The sequence below is a fragment of the Diabrotica undecimpunctata genome, chromosome 6 (genome assembly GCF_040954645.1).
Source record: "Diabrotica undecimpunctata isolate CICGRU chromosome 6, icDiaUnde3, whole genome shotgun sequence".
Classification (NCBI taxonomy): Eukaryota; Metazoa; Arthropoda; class Insecta; order Coleoptera; family Chrysomelidae; genus Diabrotica; species Diabrotica undecimpunctata.
The window spans coordinates 56,176,439-56,202,252 of record NC_092808.1 but is presented as its reverse complement, the minus strand read 5'-3'; the positions used below and the strand labels follow the sequence as shown (position 1 = coordinate 56,202,252).

The 25,814-nt window shown below is 33.5% G+C and overlaps 1 protein-coding gene across 5 annotated transcripts in view; it reads left to right on the top strand.

Annotated features, from left to right (window-relative positions):
• Eip63E (cyclin dependent kinase Eip63E) overlaps positions 1-25,814 on the top strand; it is a 1,081,826-nt gene that overhangs the window by 338,462 nt on the left and 717,550 nt on the right. For all 5 annotated transcript variants that reach the window (XM_072534720.1, XM_072534722.1, XM_072534723.1 and 2 more), the window contains one exon: positions 9,626-9,736. In XM_072534720.1, coding sequence (XP_072390821.1) covers positions 9,626-9,736 — 111 coding nt within the window. The remainder of the gene's footprint in view (positions 1-9,625; positions 9,737-25,814) is intronic.

The following is a 25,814-nucleotide window of genomic DNA, read 5'->3' as shown; positions in this document are numbered from 1 at the left end:
CTGATCGTGTGATCTGTGATCGTCGATGATCGGCACAATCATCCTGTAAGCGTCCTTTGATGCGTCTCCGAAAAACCGACAATTCACGGGTTGTAGTCGATCATAGGCAATGATCGTATATGAAGTATACCCTCTACACAGTCGCCGATTATGAAGAGGGGCCATTACAATTTTTACTCATATACTCATAATTCATTGTTTCGTATACAATATTATCCTAAATCTAATATTTATTTTTTTTATAGGATAACATTGTATACGGTAATCATCATGATAAGTTATAATCTGATTATTGCGCTCGAAAAAACTGATGAGTGTGAAGTTAAAACTAAAATATAGAAATAGTAAAGAACGATTTGCATTAAAATTATTTATGAATTCATGATCATAATTATTTTTCAGGATTATCATAAACCAAAGAGAATTCTAAGGCTCCAAAAATCTAATGTTAACAAGAAGAGATATAAATTAACATCTGATCAGTTATGTGGAAATTAGTACAAAGCAAATACAAATATCATAACTATAAAATATGTCTAAGTGTAATTAAAGTTAGTATAAGGAATAACATAATAAAGATTGCGAAGTCTAATAGATAAATAAATAATAATCTTATGAATTAATCTTCCAATTCGAGGAAAAGTATATTTCAGTATAATAACACACACATATATATATATATATATATATATATATATATATATATATATATATATATATATATATATATATATATATGTAAAAGATTAAATCTTTTAGCGAAAGCTGCTATCGCTTTATTGCTTTTGACCTGGTTGGAGGATAAAACTGACGTTTGGATATAGTTAAAAAACTTTTTTTTATTGGTGATGCTTTTATGATTACACTTGTCAAGAACATATATATTTAAAATCAATTTATGAAATTCTTACATTTCAATGGCTACTTTCCTAACAGAGGACGAGTAAATTGTTATTAGTGAACTTTCCCAGTATTGATAAACTTTGTACAAAAGCAATTACTGTAGGTTTTCGCGGTCGAAGTTTGGTAATTGTATATTGCTTCCTGGGTTTATAGGCCGTAGTCTGCAAATATTTCTTCTTAGTGCTTCGTCAGCAAGATATTCCCAAATGCTATTATACGAAAACGGTTGCAACTTTTTGTTGCTTGCTAAAAGCGTTTATCGAATATCTGAGCTATTTATAACTGAATAAATGTTTTACGAGTATAGTCAAATACCAAAATCCTAGGCACTAATTTCTGAGAAACGAAAATTGACTTTTAACGATAACACTGTTGCCAGGTTGTGATTATAAATAATTTATTAACTTCTAAAGCTTTATAAACTTTATAAACTTCTGAAAGAATAGAAACTAGACAGTTAATATGGTATGGACACGTACAGAGGATGGACGACAACAGATGGCCAAAAAGAGCTATGGAATACAATCCAAGTAATAGAAGGAAACGAGGAAGACCAGCCAAGTCTTGGATACAAGGTGTTATGGAAACCATGAAAGATAGAGCTATTGATGAAGACACCTGGAGAGATAGAAAAAGATGGCGATCGAAATGCGGGAAGCGGCAGAAGCTGTAGGATCCCCGCTTATATATATATATATATATATATATATATATATATTAACTTCTATGTTAGTAATTCACATACAGTCAAATAGTCATATAATAACTTGTTTAAGTGTCTCGTACAACGCTGACCAGTAGAAAAGAACAGTAGATAATCTAATCCGCAAGTTAGAAAGAGATAGGTATATACCACTCAGTCTGGTCACTACACACGCAGTAGCGTATCGTTTACGTTATTCAGTGAATATTAAAAATTTATATGTACTAAAAAAATTTTTACCAAATTTATATATATATATATATATATATATATATATATATATATATATATATATATATATATATATATTACAAAATAATGTTTAGAAAAAAAAAACTGCTGTACGTTCAATGCAATTAAAACATTCACGATTTTTTTAAATAATAACATAATAACTTTTTCATTGTATGGAGTTTTATCAAAATATTAAACTATTTAACAAAATATTTTATTCACTAGATAAAAATCGATTAAATGTACATTTCTCTTTTAGTCGGGATTATCGTTATAGTTAATTTGCTAATCTCCAATTGTAATTTAGACTTTGATAAAAAGATCAATATTTTAAATATTTTTTACCGATATTAAGTACATGTACGGAATCATCTATAATTATCAAATTAAACTCAAATAGCTTCGTGATTGATTTACGCCATAAAGCGTTAGTATTGCTTAGGTTGGGAGAATCGTACTTTTAAATAATTCGATTCCTCAGTATTGATTCCATACAAGTCCAGGCTCGCTAACTACAAGTCCGCTTACACTATTGCTAAATTAAATCTTTAGCTAAAAACGATAATAATTTTACAATAAAATAAAGATTATATTATAATATAATAGTTGTACGAAGTCAGATAGATTTCATTTTAGATACAGATACATAGTCAATAAAATCTCAAGGGCTGATTCTGATCACAATTCGTTAGGGTCTAGTCTTAAAGCCACTTAGGATTTAAAAAGAACAAGAACGAAACAATCCCTCGACATAAAGGAACTGAAAAGTCCAGATATTTTGCAAGATTGAAACTGAAAATAAACCAAATAATCAAAAGTCTGTCAAAATTTTAAGGAATGTCCAGAATAAATGCAATGTGGATTCGTGTGAAAAAGCAACACTGACTGCCGGCCGAGAAAATCTAAAGGGCGCTCCTCTGCGTTTAGAGCGCCGGCCACATTGCGCCGCGGCGTTTAAAGCACCGATCACACACGCGAGTCCAAAAGACGCGTCCATTTGGCCCGATTCCGTTTGGTCCTAGTTCAATTTAGCGGTCCATACACGATCAAAAGATCTAGTCCATTTATTAGTTAGTTTGTCGGGTGCCATTTGTTTTTTGTGTTTTTTTATAGAACTAGAAAATTTATAAATATTTATATATAAAAAAAGGAAACTAAAAGGCAAGTGGCAAAACGAATGGTTTAATTACGTGAGGATGGATAAGACAAGAAACAACTCCAGATAGCCACTGTATTACTAAAGGGAAAGGACACCAATATGAGAGAAACCATCACTCCTCACAAAAGACTACTACACTTCGGTACTTAGCTCGTGGATGTATCAATGAACTTCTACAGGTATTCATGAGCCCTCTATTTCTGTATAAATTCAATTACAAAGTCATGCTCGCTAGTAGCCATAGCTAAACTCAATTTCTTTTGTGTGCAGTGAACATTGAACATAGTATAGGCCTTTACTGGTTACTACTACCTACTTACTAGGAGTATAGGTACTTATGAACACTGGGAGGGACTTATACTGGTAATGTCACGCACACGGTGCGTGCGTGGATGGCTCGGCGCCATCTGGCGTTTGATTTTGCCACACACGTTCAACCTAAAGATTGGCTCGATGGCTCGATTCTATAGATTTTGGATTGATTGGATATTTACCAAAGTTTATTTAGTCCATGAGTCCGTCTGGGTTTCTTCACAGGCGGTGAGGTTTTAACTTGGCTTGAGCCTATTTGGACTAATGGACAAATATTAAAAGAAAAGTCAAATTAATTCAGTCTGCTGAATATTACTTGATTATTACATATCGGAGTTAAACAACAGCTAACTTGTTACTTGTAGGACACAAAAGATATATTCCCTGATATTCGTTTATAAATATCCTCAAGTTTTACATGAAACAGGTCCACTAATTTTGCAATAAAACAAAGGAAGGCAACGCAAACGATCCTGATGATCTGTCAATTGAGCTCATTGACAATGACGCCATCAAAAATTTTGTGGATTTATTAAATGCGATTTATTCAATAGGAATACTCTTGAAATATTGACTGCTATGTATATTCGTAACATCACAAAAAAAAACCCACGCCAAAGGTTGTTCTTTACGCTAAATATTTTTCTTATAGTTATAATTTTTTTTATTAATAAAACACTCCTTAAGAGGTGTCTTTTACACTGCAATCTGATCAGAAAGATCAATGAGCAGTTCTTTTCCGTCCTAAATTAATACTTAAAACTATAGTTACATTCAATAATGCTTCTACAGGGTCTTTCTTACTTACAGTAATTATTTACACAAGCACTCGTGTACAATAAGCCGCACTATATGCTGTTTTTGAACTAATCACAACTCGAAGGGCTTCACCCTCTTCAATCTTCTTACTATTTTCATGTTGATGCAATCTTTTTTGGTACAAGTCCTTATTATCTCTTCAACAGTCTCCATCTTCAAGTGTCGGTGAATGTAGTTGTTTTTAACGTACCAAGGGGCAACAACTCCTCAATACTTTGTTCTGAAAGCGTTATATCTTTAAAATATTGTTCTTGCTGGCACAACCCCAGAGCTGAGCAGCGTATAACTATACCGGTCTGAGTATTTGTTTATATACCAAAAGTTTGTTATCTATGGAGAGATTTGAAGAGTTATAAATTACAAAATATTTGTCAAAATTGAGTCTGAAACAAGTTGCAATCAGGTATGGCTTAGAAGAGACATGGATACCCACCTTGATATGAATCAAGATCTATGTGTGTGCTTTGAGAGATAATTAAAAAAGGTTTAACATCAAAAACTTGTGGAGATATTTATTTGTAAGAGTTTCGACAAGATTATACAATTTAATTTCGCAGACGATAGTTCGAATTCATTAGGAATTGATTATTTAGTTTCAAAATGCGATGTGGATGTTCTAGTCTCAAATAGCCATGTATATATAGTTAAGAAAAATAGATTACGCATTTTTAGAACCTCCTTATTCCAAAATTAACTTAAAATCGACGAAAGGATTAAATTTTAAATTCAGAATTCTTTCAAATAACGAACTTTCGTATGTTATCGTGTAATAATTATTGTACATACCTTTCTTATAAAATATATTAGATATATATGTATGTAACGTCTTTTATCAAATAAACTCTTCGAATATATAAAATTCAAAACTATTCCAGTCACACTGTGGTATGTGGTAAGTTATCTTTGAAATATGGCCATGAATTTACCCTCCTAATACCGAAATTTATTAGTAATCCAATATGTACTCCTAGCCGAACAAGAAATATTGGTGGCATCACATGTTGCATGTTTGCGTTTTCCCATTTGCACCAGTTGTACACATATGTGTCGTGATTGCGGTGGCAGATGTCCGATGGTTATAGTTGTTATGATTTCCCGGAGAATGGAAAGGAAGTTGTCTGTTCTCTAGTATGACTAAATTGATTTAGATAAGCGACTTCAAACATTCATTGATGGATCAAGCACCCCTCATGTTTTCACTTTAAAATAGTCCAACATAAACACTGAATATATTTTTCCTAGAATGACATGTGTCTGTTAAATACTCTATTTTAAATTGGTAATGTGACTCTAACGAATAAAGTCACATATTGGTATATTACTTACAAAATCGTTTATAAAAGTGATAATTTACCGCATAGAAATCTCGTAATCGAAAAACCGTAGAAATGTCATAATGTATAATTATTCAAATTTTAAAAATTAACTACACCTTTATTCAATTTTGATTTGTTCTTTCTAAAATTTGAAATAGAACAACAAAATTTTGGGATTGGATGTCTCATGAATTAGGCGATGATTTTTATATGCCTTTTGGGCCGTAGAATACAAAAATGCTGTTCCAGTGGCCCAAATACGTGATTTTCGATTCCCGATAAAAACAAATCGCTGTTTTGCGCATGTTTAGAGCTTCTATTGTTTTACACTTTTGTGATAGGTAACTAAAGCATTGTTAGATGTGTTTTCGTATATTTTCGAGTAGGCTGAACACGAACAGATTTAATAGAATTTCAACAAAAAAAAATTTTTATTCAATAATTTTAAATATTTTCTTTATATGGGGTTAAGCCACAATTGATTGTAATAGATGCAGATCAACAAAGACATACAAGACGCAAAAAGTACGAACAAATTAAATAAAGAACTTTCTAAACCCATAAACAATAACCAGAGATATAGTTAACAGCTTCTTCCCCTCCCCCATGGCTCTTTTCGAATTTGACACATTAAAACTTTAAAACACAGAAACGGCACCGCAATAATAGTTGCCCCACGTATTAATTCGGCAGTAAAATCTTTCACTCCCCATTCAGATAGAATAATGCTTTTACAAATTCAAGCAACACCGGTGAATATTAACATATTACAGGTATACGCGCCAACGGCAGATAAAGATGAGGTAACCAGCGAAGAATTCTATGAACAACTGGGAAGCCTGATGAAAATGACAAAAAAACATGAAGTAACAATAGTGATGGGAGATTTTAACGCAAAGGTTGGCAGAGGCAAGGTGAATGAGATCGTGGGTAACTTCGGCCTAGGAGAGAGAAACGATAGAGGTGATAGACTTATATGCTTCTGCCAGGAATATAACCTGCTATTAAGTAATACACTCTTCAAGCTCCCCAAACGTCGACTTTACACATGGAAATCCCCCGCTGACTCACCTGACAACATCATAAGGAATCAGATAGATTATATAGCAGTGCCAACAAGATATAAAAACATGATAAAATCATCAAAAACGTACCCAGGTGCCGATGTTCCTACGGACCACAATCTGTTGGTATGCAGAATGGTCATGAGAGTAAAACGGCTCGAGAAAAGATCTAATTTAAACACAATTGATATTAAGAAACTCACTAACCCAAAAACCGAAATAAAAGTACGAGAACAACTAGGAAAGAAAATAAACGACATTAACGAGAACACGTCGGACATAATAGAGAGATGGGATAAATCGAGGGAAGCAATCCAAACAACATGCGCGACTCTATTAAAGCGTGACAGACGAAAGAAGAACGAATGGATGTCTGATGAGATAATGGATATGATGGATGAAAGACGTAAATTCAAGAATAAAAATGAAGAAAAATACCAGCAGATCCACAAAATCATAAGAACGAAAATTCGAGAAGCCAAAGAAAAATGGTTTTCCAACGAATGCAGGGAAATAGAACAATACGAACGAAAATACGACAGTTACAATATGCACAAAAAAATAAAATCAATGACAAACAAGAGGAAATTCAATAAGTCACCCAACAGCATAAAAGATGGCGATGGAAATCTTATCTCGGAGCCATCAACGATCTTAGAAACATGGAAATCATACATAGAAAAATTATTTGCATCTGACAGGACTGATGATCACCTATATGGAGAAGGAGAAACAGGACCTTCAATCCTTAAATCGGAGATAGAAGATGCCATTGCAGCACTAAAAAACAATAAGTCAGCAGGTCCGGACAATGTACCCTGCGAAATATTAAAGATCCTATGTAAATCGGACAAACAGTTCCTTGATAATCTAGTTGAACTTTTTAACAACATATATAATAGCGGTAAAATCCCGGAGAACTGGCTGCAGTCAACATTTATTACAATCCCGAAGAAACCAAAGGCCCAGATCTGTGATGACTACCGGCTTATAAGCTTGATTAATCATGTCACTAAAGCGTTCACTAAGATCATTCATAGAAGAATATATGATAAATGTGAGTCAAATATTGATAGATCGCAGTTTGGCTTTCGGAAAGCACTTGGAACTAGAGAAGCAATTTTCGCTCTCCAGGTGCTTATACAGCGGTGTAGAGACGTTGATAAGGACGTGTATTTGTGCTTTGTGGATTTTAGAAAAGCATTTGACAATGTCAATCATGAACAATTGATAGATATTCTGCGAAAGACAGGTATTGACGACAAGGACATTCGAATTGTGGCAAACCTATACTGGGGTCAAACAGCAAGAGCAAAAATTGGCAACGAACTCACTAAAAGTGTGCAGATCAAAAGAGGTGTCCGTCAGGGTTGTATATTATCCCCACTCCTATTCAATATTTATTCCGAAGAAATATTTAATAAATGTATGGAAAATGCAAATGAGGGCATAAAAATAAACGGCGAGTTAACAAACAATATAAGATATGCCGACGACACGGTGATCCTTGCCAGTACCATAGACGAATTACAGCAGGTAATGGAAAGAGTTTATTTAGTTAGTGAGGAATACGGCCTGAGCCTCAACTTCAAGAAGACAAAGTGGATGCTGATAAGCAGGAAGCAACAGCCTGCTCGACAGTTACGGATAAGTAACATACTAATTGACCATGTAGAATCTTATGTGTACCTTGGCACCAACGTAAATGTAAAATGGGAACAGGCCACAGAAATTAAGGCGAGAATAGAACGAGCTAGAGCAGCATTTAGCAATATGAAAAAGCTCCTCATAAGCAGGGATTTGTCTCTTCCCCTAAAACTACGACTAGTTAAATGCTACATTTTTCCGATCTTACTGTATGGTGTGGAGGCCTGGACGCTGACGGAGACGCTCACGAGAAAACTAGAAGCATTCGAAATGTGGGTGTACCGACGCATTCTTCGTATATCCTGGACCGAACATGTCACCAACACAGAGGTAATCCAAAGAATCGGAAAGGAGAAAGAAATCGTGAATACAATTAAACAAAGAAAGCTTGAATATCTAGGCCACATATTGAGACACGATAAGTACCGTCTACTGCAATTGATTGTCCAGGGAAAAATAGACAGTAAGCGGGGGCCAGGCAGGAGAAGACACTCGTGGCTCCAAAATCTGAGGAAGTGGTTCGGGCTCACATCGGTCGAACTATTCAGAAGCGCCGCAAATAAGATCAGAATTGCCATGTTAATAGCCAACGTTCGCAACGGACAGGGCACTTGAAGAAGAAGAAGAAAACTTTAAAGTATGTTCTTTCAAGTGACGCTATTTTTGTACAGACAATGATTAAAAAGTTATTTTAATTGCTTACAAGAAAAACATCGACATGTTTTGTAAAATAATTTTGTAATATTCAAAATTCATTTTTTTGTAATATTGATAGAATAAATCTTCTTTCGTAAGCTACACCTAGAATTACTGACTTCATTATTTTCTTACTTTATTATCAAAAAAAATGGGATAAACAAATAAAATAACTTTAAATTATTTTTTGACCGATCGCTATGAAATTTTGATCGTATTTTAAGCACCACAAGTTCCAACATTCCAAGTAACATGAAGGTTCTCAGTTCAGGAAGGTAATCTTTTTCGAATTTGGCACATTAAAACTTTAAAGTATGTTCTTTTAAGTGCCGCTAATTAGATCTATTGATTGCTATAAACAAAGCTGATGTAAATTGTTAAAAAAAGGGGACCAACTTCCTCCCAAATTCTCCTAGGACAATTTTTCTTTTTATGGGTATCTAATGAAGCTATATGAAACGTATATGACATACGTTACTTACTCAAAATTTTTTTTTCAAATACTTTTTGCTGATAGATGAAAAAACGAAAATTTAAATCCAAAAAATTGACTACAGGAAACATGTAGATTTTTGTTATAGATGTCCATAATACTCAAAACAACTGTCGTTTGTCTGATGGGGTAATTGTCATAAACAGGGTACTTTTTTGCTTATTTTCCTGAACTATTAGTTTCATTTCATTTATGACACAATTTTTATTATCGGTGTAGATTAGTTTTATATTTAACAGTCGAAGTGGTATACTTATATGTTATATATTTATGTTTCAGGCTTACCAGGTTTACCAACATCAGGCGTCACCATGCGAGAGAAAAAGAGCGGAGCTCTATCTCGAATGCAAAAGCTCAAGAAGAGGTTATCACACTCTTTTGGACGATTATGTAAGTAAAACAAGGTTTATTTGCATGCTTGGACGATTTTAAAAAGAAATATTTAATATTCAATAAAAATATCATTATTGTATTTGTAAAGTTTTATCATTATTGTTTTCTTTGCCTTTATTCATATTAGGAGACGGTTTCCTAAATTTCTCCATGTGTGTCTATCTTGTGTCACACCAATCTTAATCTCCATTGAAAAGAGATATTATCTAACCAACTACTACCACGTTCTCTTTGAGTATCTGTCTTACTCCTTTAGGAACTGCACACTCATGAATTCTTTGTATTGGGTAAATTGATCGACACATTTGCTGTTTTTCTTTTCTGGTATTTAATTCCTTACTCCTCACTTAATTCCTACCTGGACTTGTTTTCATATACTTTTTCACAAGCTTATATTGAACGAACATGGAGGTTTCAAAAAAGAGGAAAAATGTTTCAAATAAAAAATGTAGCTAAGATAATTTTGAACAAAAATGTCTATTAGCACTTTTTGCGTAGAATGAACCGTTCTGTCAGCAACAACGTTTGAAGCGACCATCGATATTTTGAATGTCAGTTACCCGCGCGAAATCAATGTTAATAAAATTTGTATTAACTTGACGGTAAAAACTCGATATCTTTTGATTAGAGTATCCTATTGACAAAAATCAAAATCCGTTTTAAAGATAAAGAGTGCAGCTTTCGTATGAAATTTTTCTATTTTGCCACAAATGAAGTCAGTTTCTATAAAGCTGTTCAATAAATAAACTTTGTGCGATTTTTGCCATTTTTTACAATTCTCTTGAGGTTAATAAAATTTATTACTTTTATTGAAATTCAATTTCCATTGTTAGAGACCAGTCTTCAGAACCTATAACATGAAAAGTCAATTTTAATTTTTGTCAACAAATATGAGGCATTTGAAATATGACTAAAAACACAGAATTTAAACTTTTACATTACAAATGATCGCACGTCACGGGAAATGCCTCCAACAAGACGGTTTCTGGTGTAAGTTAAGTACTTTTGAAAAACGTACTAGTTTAATTAAAAAAGAGCAGTTTTAAACGTTTTAGATTATTTATTTGTAATGTGAAAGTTTAAATTCAGCGTTTTTTAAGCATATTTCAAATGTCCCACATTTGTTGCCAAAACTCAAAACTAAGATTTCATGCTATAGGTTTTGAAGATTAGGTCCTAGTTATGGAAACTCCATAGTGGCTGATCAATAAAAGGGATACATTGTATTGATCTCGTGAAAATCATTAAAACTAGAAAAATCGCGCAACTTTTATTTATTTAACACCTTTATAAAAACTGAGTTCACTTGTGACAAAATACAAAAGTTGTATACGAAAGCTGTACTCTTTACCTTTAAAAAGCATCTTGAATTTTGTCGATAGGATACTCGGATCAAAAGATATTAAATTTTTACCGTTGAACTGATACAAATTGTATTGAGCATTGATTTCGCACGCGTAACTGACATTTAAAATCGTCGATCGCTTCAACCGTTGTTTCTGAGAAAACGATTCATTCTACACAAAAAATACTAATAAACGTTTTTGTTTAAAATGATCTTAGCTACATTTTTTATTTTAAACATTTTTTTCTATGGCGTAAATGGAAAATAAGTAATTGGGCGGTATTTGGCTGGATCTTGGGTGTTACTTTGATCCTTCGGTATTAGATAAGTGGTTCCCTGAGTAAGAAATGATGGTATTTCCTGTGAATTAGAAATAATATTGTTAATCAATACTGTTAAAAGCTCATGAATACTCCAAAACTTTTTTAAACCAAAGGTTTGAACTCCTCCTGGTCCAGGAGTTTTCCAGTTATGAAGCACTTTGGTAATGTTCGAGACTTCTTCAGTGGTGAAAGGTTCATAAGGAATAATCTTGTAGTGTTGACAGTTGTTCGTCGTGTCTTCAATCCACCCAGCATTGTTGTTATGAGTAGATCGAAAGTTGGTTTCCCCAAAACTCATGAATTTCTTCTTGGCTTGGGTAGGATTTATTTACATTTTCTACATTGCAATTCAGTTTCCTATAGAAAGTCTTCTCTGCATTCTCAAAAAGTATATTGTCGCATTTACGGTTGTTACTAACTTTGTATCTCCTTAGGCCACCTGAATAAACGGAGAGTTTTTGTTTTAATGTGTCTAGGAAGTGTTGAGCTGTGTTGTCTTCTGGATCATGTTGTGAGTGTCTTGGAGCGTTCAGAATTATTTCTTCAGCTCTTTTAATTAATTTTCGGCTTCTTACTCCTCGGATGTATTCTGTAATTTGTTCAATATCCCTGCGCAATAATTCAATTTTCCTCAGCAGTCTTTTCTCCCAGGGTGCAATTCTGTTTTCAGTAATTCCGATATTAGTTCCCCGTCGTGTTCTGATCTTAATGCCCATAACATTAGCAATTGCTGCTGCTGCACAGTAAATCAGCATATGCAAATATTCTAATGTATGGGCTTCCACAATAAAATTGGGTATCACGATATAATTCACTATTCATAATTTTTAACAGCGCACTTAGTTTCTTACAAGAGTTTATTTTTGGTAGCGGTGGTATGCTAAATGCGGTGTATGCACAACACCCTGCCACCGACGTCCCACATGCTGTCACCTCCAGCGCCGGCTCCAGACGTGCCCTGGCGATCTCCAGGCAGCGACCCTAAACATAAATTATTAATCTCCATTTTCATGGGTGTGCATTTTATACCTACTGCCAGGTGTCAGTTTTTGTTCCACGGCAGGTAACCCTGCTACCCTCTGGGTATCAGTGCTAAAAATACCCAGAGAGTTTCCCCATTCGCAGGGGGCCAAGCCTGATAGAAAAACTGATAAATACTCCCACTTACTTGTAATGTGTTAATTATTTATACAATATTATTCCGTAATTTTTATTTATAATTATACAAAGTTTATAACAAATAATTTCCGTAAAATATATTTGTAATGTTTTGAAAAAAGTAATTGTAAAAATAATAAACATAGTTCCAGAAATTTGCAAATTAGAAATAAATTTTTTCTAAAATTTATTTTTAAAAGGTATTATTTATAGATAACTATAATATTTCAGTTGCATATTATTTCATAACATTTTCTACTAACAATAAAAGAAAAGTAAAATTTTCCAAAATAAATTTCAGTTAAATTGTTTAAACAAATTACTGGGTTAAATAAACTATTCTCAAACTAAATTCAAAAATTAACTAATTGAATTTTCATAATCTATACGACAAGGTACCCGAAATTTAAAAAAAAGTTAATTTTCGTTGATTAGAACCCCAGGTATTACGACTCAATTTTTGAAATAGTAAAATCGCTTCGCTTTTAAACCCTTTATCTTAGGCTCATGGCCATGGTTCATTTTTAAAGGAATCGTTTTTATTTATTTTTTTTTTCTTTAAACGTGAACTCTTAATCTTTCAGATGGTTTTTTTTAATTGCTTATTATTTATAAATAAAATCCCGGTTAATTTTTGAAAAAAAAAGGCTAACTCGTGTTTTAAGGGTCTTAGAGCATTATGTCCAATTAAAAAAATAATTTCCTACATGTTATTGCGTATGTTTATACGCTTAAAATCACAGTACTTTTATAAACCTACATTAAAAAATTTGATATAATTTTTTTAATCGTAATTATTTAATTTGATTATATAAGTCTTTTTCTTCAATTTTGTGCTTTCATAATTCATGTAGACCCAATAGTTTGCGCATAATAACGCAGATTTTTTGTGGCGAATAACTTCAATTTTGCGATAACGATGAAGTAAAACTTCTTGCAATTTTTAAATCTGAATATTTGTAATATTGTCCTTATTCCCTCGCAAAACTAAAGTTTTGTGCATTTTTAGAAAAGTTATTAATAATTTTCAAAAAATCGACTCTTGACGCTATTTTTGAATTATTAAGCAACAAATTAACAAAAATAATTTTACAAACCCTCATTTAAAGAATTTTTTAAAGCTTTTTCAATAAAATTGTGTCACTTTTCCATGTAATTTGCCGGTCTTCACTTTCAGTATTTAAAACCAAATAGCGATCTTAAATTTTTTATATATTGTTTATAACTAAAAAACGTTTAATCTTATGAATATTTTGTTTATTACATATTTTTATCACGAAATTTATCATAGGAAAATCGTTAGTGCCCTGGTCTATATATACTGATATGTATTTCCGATAGGGATTAATGAAAGAGCATCATTAGTGCCTCGAGGCCCTGTGTTCTACAATACTACTTACTCATAAGGCCATGATCTACAGGCGAGTAAAACTGCGTTTTTGTAGCTCGTCGCTAAAGCTCGTCAGTGTATCATTGCAATACCGCGGTTTTATATACCTACGAGCCTGGCTCGCGGCTCGTCAGTTTGTTTTATTTTTTACTTGGTTCGTCATTTAAAACCGCGAGTTACAGTACAATGACCGCTACCATCCAGTAAGTTCCACCACGTGGATTCCAACACGGGGCTACCGCTTGAACATTCTGGACTAAATTGCGACGTATTGAACAGCAAGATCAGCAATTAATAAATTATAAAAACACCATGTTAAAATCAATTTTTTCAGTCTGATTTAAATTATTATTGTTGTTACTAAAATCTTTGTCAGTCGAAATAAAAGTTTTAATTGTGAAGTTCAGTTTTTAAAAAAGTGTTTTTCCCAAGAACATTCATAATTGGCGCAGAGTCAGTACGGAAGTGGAAGAGTCTTTATAGATCCTCGTCACTTTCAAGTGTTTGTCCACTGTTCCAAGAACCAGCCCCAGGGAAACCGTCTGCAGAGTTCACCCGAGGGAATTAGAAGTTAGAAGAAGCCTTCAGGAGCAAAGGAATGCACATCGGCATCGTCTTTATCCTGTAAGCGATTTTATTATTACTTAGAATTAAGAAGATTAGATTTTGAAAGAATTCTTAATAAATCAGACTCCTCTGAGTCCTTAGATTGAATCAGAGCTAAATTAGAAGATAAATAAAACAAAGATTTGAATAGATTAACACAAAGATTAAAGTAATTTAAAAATATCTCCTCTAAGTCCTTAGATTGACTTTAGAGTCAGATTTAGACAAAATTGAATAGCTTAATAAATACTATATATTAATAAACATAGAGATTAATAGATAGAAAAAAAGTAGATTAAGATTTATATATTTATATATTGATTATTGAAAATTACTATACCAATTTGACTATTGACTATATATTATATTGAAAATTTTTTAAATATGGCAGTTCCACAATTTGACGTTAAAAATTTATGCATTCTTCCAAATTTTGACGGAAATCCAAATGAATTACATGAATTTATTAAAGTTTCTACAATACTTCTAAACCATTATTATGACAGACTTAATGCAGCTAATATACAAAACAAATTTTTGCTTCATGGTATTATCAGTAAATTAACAGGTAGAGCCAAGGAAGTTATATCTGTATATGGATGCGAAAGTTGGGACGAAATAAAAAACGCATTAATTCAAAATTTTGGAGACCAGAGAGACGAAAATTCGCTTACAAGGGATCTAGTAAATTTAAGACAAGGCTCAACAGAATCTATTATGCATTTTTATGAAAAAATCATGGGACTTTTAAGCTGTATTAATAATTACCTAGAATTACATACGATAAATGCCGATATTAAAAGAAGCAAACAAGAATTTTTCCGTCAACAAGCTCTTACAACATTCTTAGCAGGCCTACGAGAACCAATGGGCTCTGTTATCAGAGCAATGAGACCAGGAAGTTTAGCCACGGCAATACAGTACGTACAGGAAGAAAATAATGTTCGATATCTTCAAAAAAATCAAATAAGTCAACCTTCAACATCAGGAAGAAGCGAAAATTATCAAGAACGCCGACCTCAGAGACAGCAGATGCCTGTACAGATCCAGAAACCATTGTACCAACAGACAAATTTTGCACCTCCACGATGGCAGCAACCAATGAGACAATTCTATCCGCAGAATCAGTTTCAGCAACCACATCGGCAACAAAACTTCGATCAATTTAGACAAAATTCAAACCCTCCAGCATTCAAGACCCAGAACCAGTCAAATGTATGGGCACCCAAACCCGGACAGTCAAAGCAGTCTAGACCAACACCTATGAGTGGAATATCAGAAACCACAACCAGAGGGCGTCAAAATTTTACACCAAATTACCGGGCGCAGCCAAAATTCACCGTAGAAGAACTTTACAATATACAATGCCACGGAGATGAGCAAGAAGAGAATGCCAACTACAATGATTACTACGAACCTGATTACGACAATTTTCTACAAGATACATATGAAAATCAACCAACCGAGTACGAAGAAAACGTAAATTTTCGAGAGGACCCACCAGAAGCAATCGGAACGTAATTGAACTCCATTCATTTCCCGACAAGAAGGAGCTACCCTACATCGAAATTTCTAAGCCTTCTTTACGACTTTTAATCGATACAGGATCTACAAAGTCATTTCTTAATCCAGAAATAGCTTCTTCGTATTTTCCAAGTTACATAAAACATGAACCCTTTGTCGTCACATCAATTTTTCAAAACTATTCCCAAAAATATTGTGCCGAAATTCCTTCATTTTCAGTATTTAATTCTGACAGCAAAATGAAATTTTATCTCTTTAAGTTCCACAAAACTTTCGATGGTCTTATCGGCCTCGACAATCTAAAACTCTTCGAAGCCCAATTAAACTTCCCTAAATCGCTTCTAGTTACAAAAGATTCTACAATCCCCATTAAATATTACGAAACAAATAAAACACAATTTTATTCCATTCATTTGGAAGCAAATTCTATTAGCCAAGTGAAAATTCCTGTCAAAGAAGAAAAAGGAACCATCATTATTCCTACCCAAAAAGTACAAGGCGTCGTAGTACGAGAAGCCCTTACTAACGCCGAGAACCACCTCGCCTGGACCGAAATTGCCAACTTCACGTCAGAACCCATTCATCTTTCTCTTATGGAACCACTCGAAAGCAATAAAATAGACATTCAAGATTTCCATATATATTCCATGGAAACAACCTCCGGACCAGACTACAGACAAGATATCGACGACTTAATTAAAACCGAACATCTTAACGAAGAAGAAGAGGAACAAGTTCGCCACCTATGCCGAAAATTCTCCGATATATTTCACCAACCAGACACTCCTCTCAGCTTTACTAACGAAGTTAAACACCACATGAGAACCAAGGATGAAGAGCCTGTATATACGAAATCATACCGGTATCCGTATGTGCACAAGGAAGAAGTAAAGAAACAAATCTCTTCAATGTTAGAGCAAGGGATCATTCGACCAAGTCAATCGCCATGGTCCTCGCCTATTTGGGTCGTGGCCAAGAAACCAGATTCATCCGGTAAAATAAAGTGGAGAATAGTGGTAGATTATAGAAAGGTCAACGAGAAGACAATTGACGACCGATACAGAATTCCTCACATTAGCGATATTTTGGACAAATTGGGAAGATGTCAATATTTTACCACCCTCGACTTAGCAAGCGGATTTCACCAAATCGAGATGGCTGAAGAAGACATTCCCAAAACAGCATTTAATGTGGAAAATGGACACTATGAATATTTAAGAATGCCTTTTGGACTTAAGAACGCTCCGTCCACGTTCCAACGTATGATGGACAACGTATTGAAGGGACTTCGAGGAGAAATATGCCTCGTCTATATGGACGACGTAATAGTATATTCAACATCACTACAGGAACACATAGTAAATCTCACAAAAGTATTTCAACGACTAAGAGAAGCCCGACTAAAAATCCAAGTCGACAAATGCGAATTCTTAAAAAAGCAAGTTAATTTTCTAGGACACGTAGTCACACAAGAAGGCATAAAACCAAATCCAGCGAAAATTGAAGCAATAGAAAAATATCCAATACCGAAAACAGCGAAAGAAATAAGAGCATTTCTTGGACTACTGGGATATTACAGAAAGTTTATTCGGGACTTCGCAAAAATCACGAAACCTCTAACAAGATGCCTGAAAAAAGATGCAAAGATCGAACATACACCCGAATTCGTAGAATGCTTTGAAACATGCAGGAAATTATTAATGAATGAGCCGTTATTGCAATATCCAGATTTTTCCAAACCGTTTAACCTCACAACAGATGCCAGTAACTTCGCTATCGGTGCAGTACTTTCTCAAGGACCAGTTGGCAGTGATAAACCAATTGCCTTTGCTTCCAGGACACTAAATGAAACCGAAACCAAGTACTCCACAATAGAAAAGGAAATGTTAGCAATGGTGTGGGCAACTAAGTATTTTCGACCTTACCTATTTGGAAGAAAATTTAAAATACTTTCAGACCACCGTCCTTTGCAATATCTATTCTCCCTAAAGGAACCCAACTCCAAACTAGTACGTTGGAGATTAAAATTAGAAGAATTTGACTACGAAGTAATTTACAAAAAAGGCAAAGCTAATACAAATGCGGACGCACTCTCTCGAATCGAAATACACACAAAGGAAACTAAGGACATCGATTCACAAATTAAGGAAGTCTTTGATGATTTAGTAGACATGGAAGACGATGGATGGTCAACGACTAATAATCCAGATGCAGATCGAATAATCGACGAGATTGTAGAAGAAAAAGCAACAGAATTAATTCCAGAAAACATCCCAGAAGATACTGTTGAAAACGAAGATCAAAACATGGACGAAGACGGAAATGAAACAATACATACAGCAGTAGAAAACCCAATTCTTGGTATACCTATTTCGGAAAAACCACTTAACTTCTACAATAACCAAATTATAGTCAAAATCGTCAACTACAATCCACGACCTCCAGCAATTATACAAACCTTTCCGAATAAAAGACGTTATCATATCCAGCTGTCGAAAGATCAGTTAAAAGCTGATACCATAAAAATTTTTAAAGAACACCTCAACCCGAAAAAGAAATATGCAATTTTATTTGAAGCAGAAGAAGAAATTTTTGCAGAAATTTGCGAAATTATCAGGAAAACTTTTAAAAACAACGCATATGACTTAGTAAAGTGCAATCTTTTATTAGAAGATGTTAACCTAGAAGAACAACAAAAAGAGATTATAAAAAACTATCATGAAGGAAAAACGAACCATAGAGGAATAGCTGAAACAGAAAGTCAAATAAGGAAACGATATTACTGGCCTAATATGAAGAAGGACATAGAAGATATCATAAACTTTTGCGATATATGTCAAGAAAATAAATACGACAGACTTCCTCCCAAACCAAAATTTATGGTTACACCAACTCCCACTAAACCACTGGAAATAGTTCACATTGATTTATTCCAGGCTGATGGACAGAAGTTTCTAACCATAATAGACGCATTTTCGAAGTATGGGCAAGCCTACCCAATAAATGGAGGAAATGCAATCAATGTACTCAACGCCCTATTGATTTTTATAACACATCATGGACTCCCAACAATGATAGTAGCCGATAATGGTACGGAATTTAAAAATGGAGTAATACAAGAATTTGTAGACTCTCATAAAATCTCAATCCACTATACAACACCAGAGAATCCGCAATCCAACGGGATGATTGAGAGATTTCATTCTACGTTAATCGAACATCTTCGAATCCTAAGGAACACCAAAGCAAAGCTCTCGATTAAAGAACAAATGCTATACGCTATAATTGGGTACAATAATTCCATACATTCAGCAACGAAGTTAAGACCCATCGACATATTAAACGGACATATCGACGCAAAAGATCCCTTTGACGTTGACATACAGAAAGTAATACTGAACAATTATATCCAAAATCATAGAGAGATAACAAAGGAATTACACAAGGAAGTAAACCAGCAAATACAAGAGAATAAAAATAAAGTCATTGAAAATAGAAATAAATCGAGACAAGACCCTATTACGTATAAACCAAGTACAAAAATCTATACACGAAAAACAGTTACCAGAAATAAATTACTTCCGCGATATTCCGCAAAACATATAAAAAGAAATAACGAAGTGACTGTAAAAACATCAAAAACTACAGTTCACAAGAAAAACATAAAACATCAACCTAAATCAAAAACTAATTCTAAACCGTCCGCACAGGATCACCCTGACGATGAGAGAAGAAGAGAAGATCAAGGACCTGAAAGACAACCCAGGATTAATTCCCCTCAACCTGGGACAAGCAAAGATTCATACTAGTACACACGATTTCATATACTTTTTCAAACTATTACCAATAAAAGAAGAATTTGATAGAATTGAAACCAGTACGACGCAAAGACCACAGCAGTTCAAAATGGACTTAGCCATTACCTTTTTCTTGTATTATATTTATCCTTCATTTTCTTGTCCTATCTTATTAATCTTAACTTATCCGTCCAAACTTATCTCATCAATCTTCCGCCCAGATACAAATTCAAAACCCCAATCCAGAGTTACATAAATTCAAGGACAACCATCCCAGAGCAACCGCTAATGCTTCCCAAAATAAGGACCATAGATATTCAAACAGCGATTAAATTCAAATCATTAAGGATTTGAATCATCAATTCTCTAAGGAAGATGAACATCTAGAGACAATTAATCCGAAATTATGGAACCATAGCCATAACCATTTTTGGATGACTCCTTTATATATCTTTATTACAATAATCTGCCTCTATATATGTTACAGGTATAAAACAAATAACAAAAAAAAACCCAACTCTAGCGACGAAACTCCAGAAGAGGCCAACTCAACAGTTCTGTTCGTCCCTCACAAAACTTCTTCAGGGGATGGAGTAGTTACAGTACAATGACCGCTACCATCCAGTAAGTTCCACCACGTGGATTCCAACACGGGGCTACCGCTTGAACATTCTGGACTAAATTGCGACGTATTGAACAGCAAGATCAGCAATTAATAAATTATAAAAACACCATGTTAAAATCAATTTTTTCAGTCTGATTTAAATTATTATTGTTGTTACTAAAATCTTTGTCAGTCGAAATAAAAGTTTTAATTGTGAAGTTCAGTTTTTAAAAAAGTGTTTTTCCCAAGAACATTCATAATTCGCGCGTGTATACTACTGGCGAGTAAAACCGGCAGTTTTCAGCCACCGTTTGAGTGAAAAGATCAGTTTTTAATCATGGATATGCGAACTCTCAGCCACGACTTTTTATTAGAATTTATATATTGTTTACGAGAATGAATGTGTTTGTGTATGGAAATGTACATCGCCAGAATACAAAAACAAAACAACTCGACTTAACGCATATGTTAAACTTTTAAATACCCAACGTCTAGGGCGTCTCCGCTTTTTTTTGTAATTTCGTAGTATGCTATAGCGAGGTAACATAAAACTTCACTTTCAGTTGAACATGACCTGTTAGCTGTGGACGGTTGGCAATGACTGTTTTGCTCGCTAGTCGATCAGCTCTAACGGCCACGAGTAAAACCGTCGTTCTTTAAACCGCGGTATTATGGCTCGCTCGTCGATCACCCACTATAGATTTAACTCACGAATTCTGGCTAACTCGCGATTCCATTTACATTTTAAAATGTATATTATTATGTTTGAAATACTTTCCTGGCTAGTGTGGCTCGAATCATGACTCTCGTAAAGTACTAACTTAACCATATACGCTTTATATTTAAACGTATTCATTTACCGTACGTATTTGTCACATTTATGCAATAAATAGAAACCAAAGACAAGCTTGCTTTTGTGATGGTGCTGTGCATATGGTCATATCAATTTAGTAATTAAATATAAACTATTATTTTGGAAGGATGTTAACAGCAACATTTTACCCCACAATGAGCTTAATTACTTTAATGGTTATAAACGTGGAAAAACAACGTCGCATGTTTTCATACAAAATTTTAACTTGCATTTATGCTTGTGACATCAAAGCATAGAGGGTAGGGTTAGAAAAACAAAAAATAAATTGAACTAATTACGGTGCGGTTACAGTAAAATGGTGCCATTTGCTTTTAAAATTACTAAAAATTCCCACTGATTTAAAATATTTATTTAGGTTATTTAGCGAAAAAATATATTTTGGTAACGTAGAAATTTTTGTTACTTTTTTCCCTTTTTTCTATTGTTTAAATGATATTTAGGGCATAAAACGTTTAATAAACTCGACAAGGAAAATGAAATTCCTGTAGTTGGTTGTATACGATCAATCACAAAAGTTTAGTTAAAATCCTTTATAAAAAGTATATAATTTAAAATCCCTTTCGGGCTACATCACAGAATGTTTTCGAGCTAAAAAGCCCATCATTAGTGTTTTGTTACTAGGTGAACATAAGTCAACCCACTAAATACCTGGGTAAAAACTCTTTAGATGATACAAAATTTAATATTCCTACATTTTATTTAAAAATATGTTATGATGTTTGAGTATTTCTCAGATAACCTGCATGGCAGTATAAGACTCCCACTAGGGGTTGCTACTGACCCTCGGACGATGTCAGAACCCATTCAGAGTATATTCAGACTACTTTGGCTACTTAAGAGTAGCGATAGGGAAAACTGGAAAAGATAAAACAGAAAAGAATTCTGAAAAGATAGAACAGAAGAAAGAATTCTGAAAGCAAAAAAAAACGTATGCAATGAATAGAAACCTGTTGAGAAGCAAGACTCTCAAGTCAGAGAGCAAAGATGAACCTATATAAGAACTTAATCAGACCTGGTATTACACACATATGGGATAAAAACAACGACGATTAAAAAGAAAGAGGAAGATGCCTATTAAATTTGAAAGAAAAATAATGAGAACGATACTAGGCCCCAATGCAACAAGAGAGGTAGAAGTAAGAATGAAAATAAATGCTGAAATTGAAGAAGAATTAAAGGGAGAAACATAAAATCTCTTCGCTTGTAATGGATAGGACATATACAGAGATATGATGGAGATGGTATACAAATCTTTTTCACCGTCTAATTTGGTTATGTCCGGACCGTAAACTAATATAATTTAATATGGAGTTTATTACTCTTGGATCTCTTTTTGTCCCTGATTTTATATTCCAGCATGTTAACCGTAGTTTTTTCTTTCTTTTCTCATAGTTTTTTTTCCCTGTTAAGGTCCTCTTGAACCGTTCCCATTTTATATCCAAGGCTTTGTACTTATCGTTGTTTCTATTTTCTCCCGCTCCTCTCTTTTTACCGTGGCAAGTTGTTGGCCTCACCTTCGAATCTTCCGATTTTTTCTGGGCTTAGGACCGGTTGCCTATTGTTAATCTACTCGAATCACCTAACATCAGTACAGGCATATTATTATTCCTATTTTAGTTACCACAGTATTACAATAACTGTGTGAAATATTTTATATAGCTATATTAACTTTCATTTGCACGTGATTTTATAAAAATTATATACCTACACAGCACGATGATATGTGCAAATCATATTTTTTTAAATATGATTGTAAATAATATTTAAACTAAATTAAAACAAGTAAATTCATAAAATTTATTATTATCTATAATCACTAAATCTTGGATGTACAAGAAGAGATCTTTGACGATTGAACTAAATTTATCTTTGGTACAATATATATTAAAGATTAGAAACCTAGACAAGATTAAACAATCTAATTGTTATAATATTGTTGTACTCCCTATGCTTTATCTCATGTAAAGAAAAGTTTGTTTGTTTTATCGCATCAGATAAGATAAATGAAGTAATTACGGACTAAGTTCTGTGTTAAAAGTTCAGTGATCCGTATCCTATTTAATATTATTTTTTAATAATCCATCCCTACTAGCTTTTATAAAATTTTAAAACTAAATTGTAAATTAGAAAGTGTCTTAAAAATTGACTAAACAATTGCTCATTTTCTTTTTTCAAAACTCAGAATATTTTCTTCTACGATAAAACGTCATGTTGTTGTTTTTATTTTTGACAAGGATAAACACATAAGCGGTATCCTAGATAGGGCAAGATCTAGTCTCGTGAATCATGTAACTTCACGTTTTCTTAGACTATAATTCTTGTCGCTCACGTTGAATATACCCTAAACATTTGACTGTCAAAAATATTGTATTACAGTTAAATACTCTATAATTTGACATTTCTTCAATTGCGTGGATTTCTGTAAAGAAATCACGGTGCCTTCAATGACCTATATGTGATTGTGAAGGCTGAAAAATCTTGTGTCCATTTGAGCCCGTATCTACGGAACGTCGACTGTTTCGATAGGACCTATTATGGAATGTAATCACTTCATAGGATATGATTTATTTTATTAGAAAAACCGAAAATTTGATAGTTATAACATTCATCATCATAGCATCATCCATCCTATTGGAATAGTACCTATCATCTGCATGCCTGAAGCCTTAAGAGAATTGCGAAAATCCAAACGCCGAATATGGATCACAATTTATTACGACCGTATTACTTTACGGATTTATTTACGGTATCAAACAAAAGAATATTGAAGTTTAAAACTAAAATAAGCAAATAAAATGCTATGAGATTATAATGACAACATACATACATACATACATACATACATACAACAAAGGCAATAAGATTGTAGAAGTATCCCTAAGAATCCCTACAGATCGTGAAAAATGCCTCTTAAGTCAATATTGTATTTTACCTCTAAGTGAGTGGCGTAGGAATGACTTTCTGCTACGGGACAAACTCTCTCTACAGATCAGGTCTTTAGCTTGCAGTTTCATTCTCTTGCGTCTTGTCTTACTATTGAGTCCAAGATTGGAGTAATGCCAAAACGTGTCCTGGGAATCGGGAATAGAATAGAACTGAGTTTAGGGGCCAGTCTCGATTTTGGTTAAGGGGTCATGATGGACAAAGAAGGGATCGCCGGAGACGTGGTGAAAATCGTGAAATTCAATTAAGTTGTTTGGGACTCAATTTCTTAAGATGTTCTAAAACTGTTTTCTTGTTGCATGTCTAAGTTAAATATTATATTATATAGTATTAAGTCACAATTGTTCTTTGGCATTTCGATTTCCACTCCAGAAATCGTCAAGAAGATATTGACCACCTAATTCAAAGCGTGCTTCAAAAAATTAATTATGTATTAACGGAAAAAATTGCCCCGAGTCGTTATTATTATAATTGAACCTAGTTCATAAAGGACCATTAATGAATTTTCAATGTTAGGTATGTCAGATAATAACTTTTTTCAACGAGTAAGTATTCGGTATTTTAACCCGTTTAATATTTTTGATTGTTTTTTTTTAATTTTAATATTTTCTGAAATTTATCAGGTAGGTATTTAAATTTGGAAAATGTATGTAATAAATCGTTTTGGGGAGGATATAATGAGTTTTAAAGTGAGTATTACCGTACCGACCCAAAATTGATTAATCGATAACATCCTTACGCGTACATCGTTACACTCGAACCCATGGGTTTATGCTTTTAATAATTTTCATCTAATAACGATGACAGTGACAAGATGCGACATAAATAACTACCAGACTTGAGGTCAATGAATATTTCAAACTCTATGGAAACTGGTTTCTGCAGAAGTAGTCGAGAGGACAAAGACCGTCAAGGCTGAAATCCAATAGTGTTTGTATATGTCGTTTTTGTGCACTGAGAAAAGGATGTTTGTTAGTTATTAGAATTACGATCTTTTATGTAAAGAAAAGGAAAAATATAGGTGCCCAAAAATATATTTATTTATATATTATTTTGGTTTGTTATTGTTTTTATTGATATTTTAACTGGCTTTGATTTTAATTTTATTTAACAATATCTATAATTGGATTAAATACTAATCTTCAGATATCGTCATGTCTTTTTTTTATGGCTGTATTTTCGCGGTCTATGTATTTTTACATACTTATTCTCTTTCATTTATGAGATTTATGATATGTCATTGTTGAAGCATGCTTTTTGATCACCAATTTCTATTTTAAGAATTTATTTGAACAATAGTCAAATTATTTTTTACTTACTTACTTAATCAGTAGACCCATTTGTACCTTTCGGTATAAATGGGTCTACTGATTAACTTTCGGTGTTGGGCCGTTTAAAATACAATTCATTAAATTACAATATTTGACAGTCTTCTGAGGTGTCCTAGCTCTTAACGAACTTTCTCCATTCCTTCCTATTGGATGCCATCTGTGTTGCTTCCTGCCAAGTCT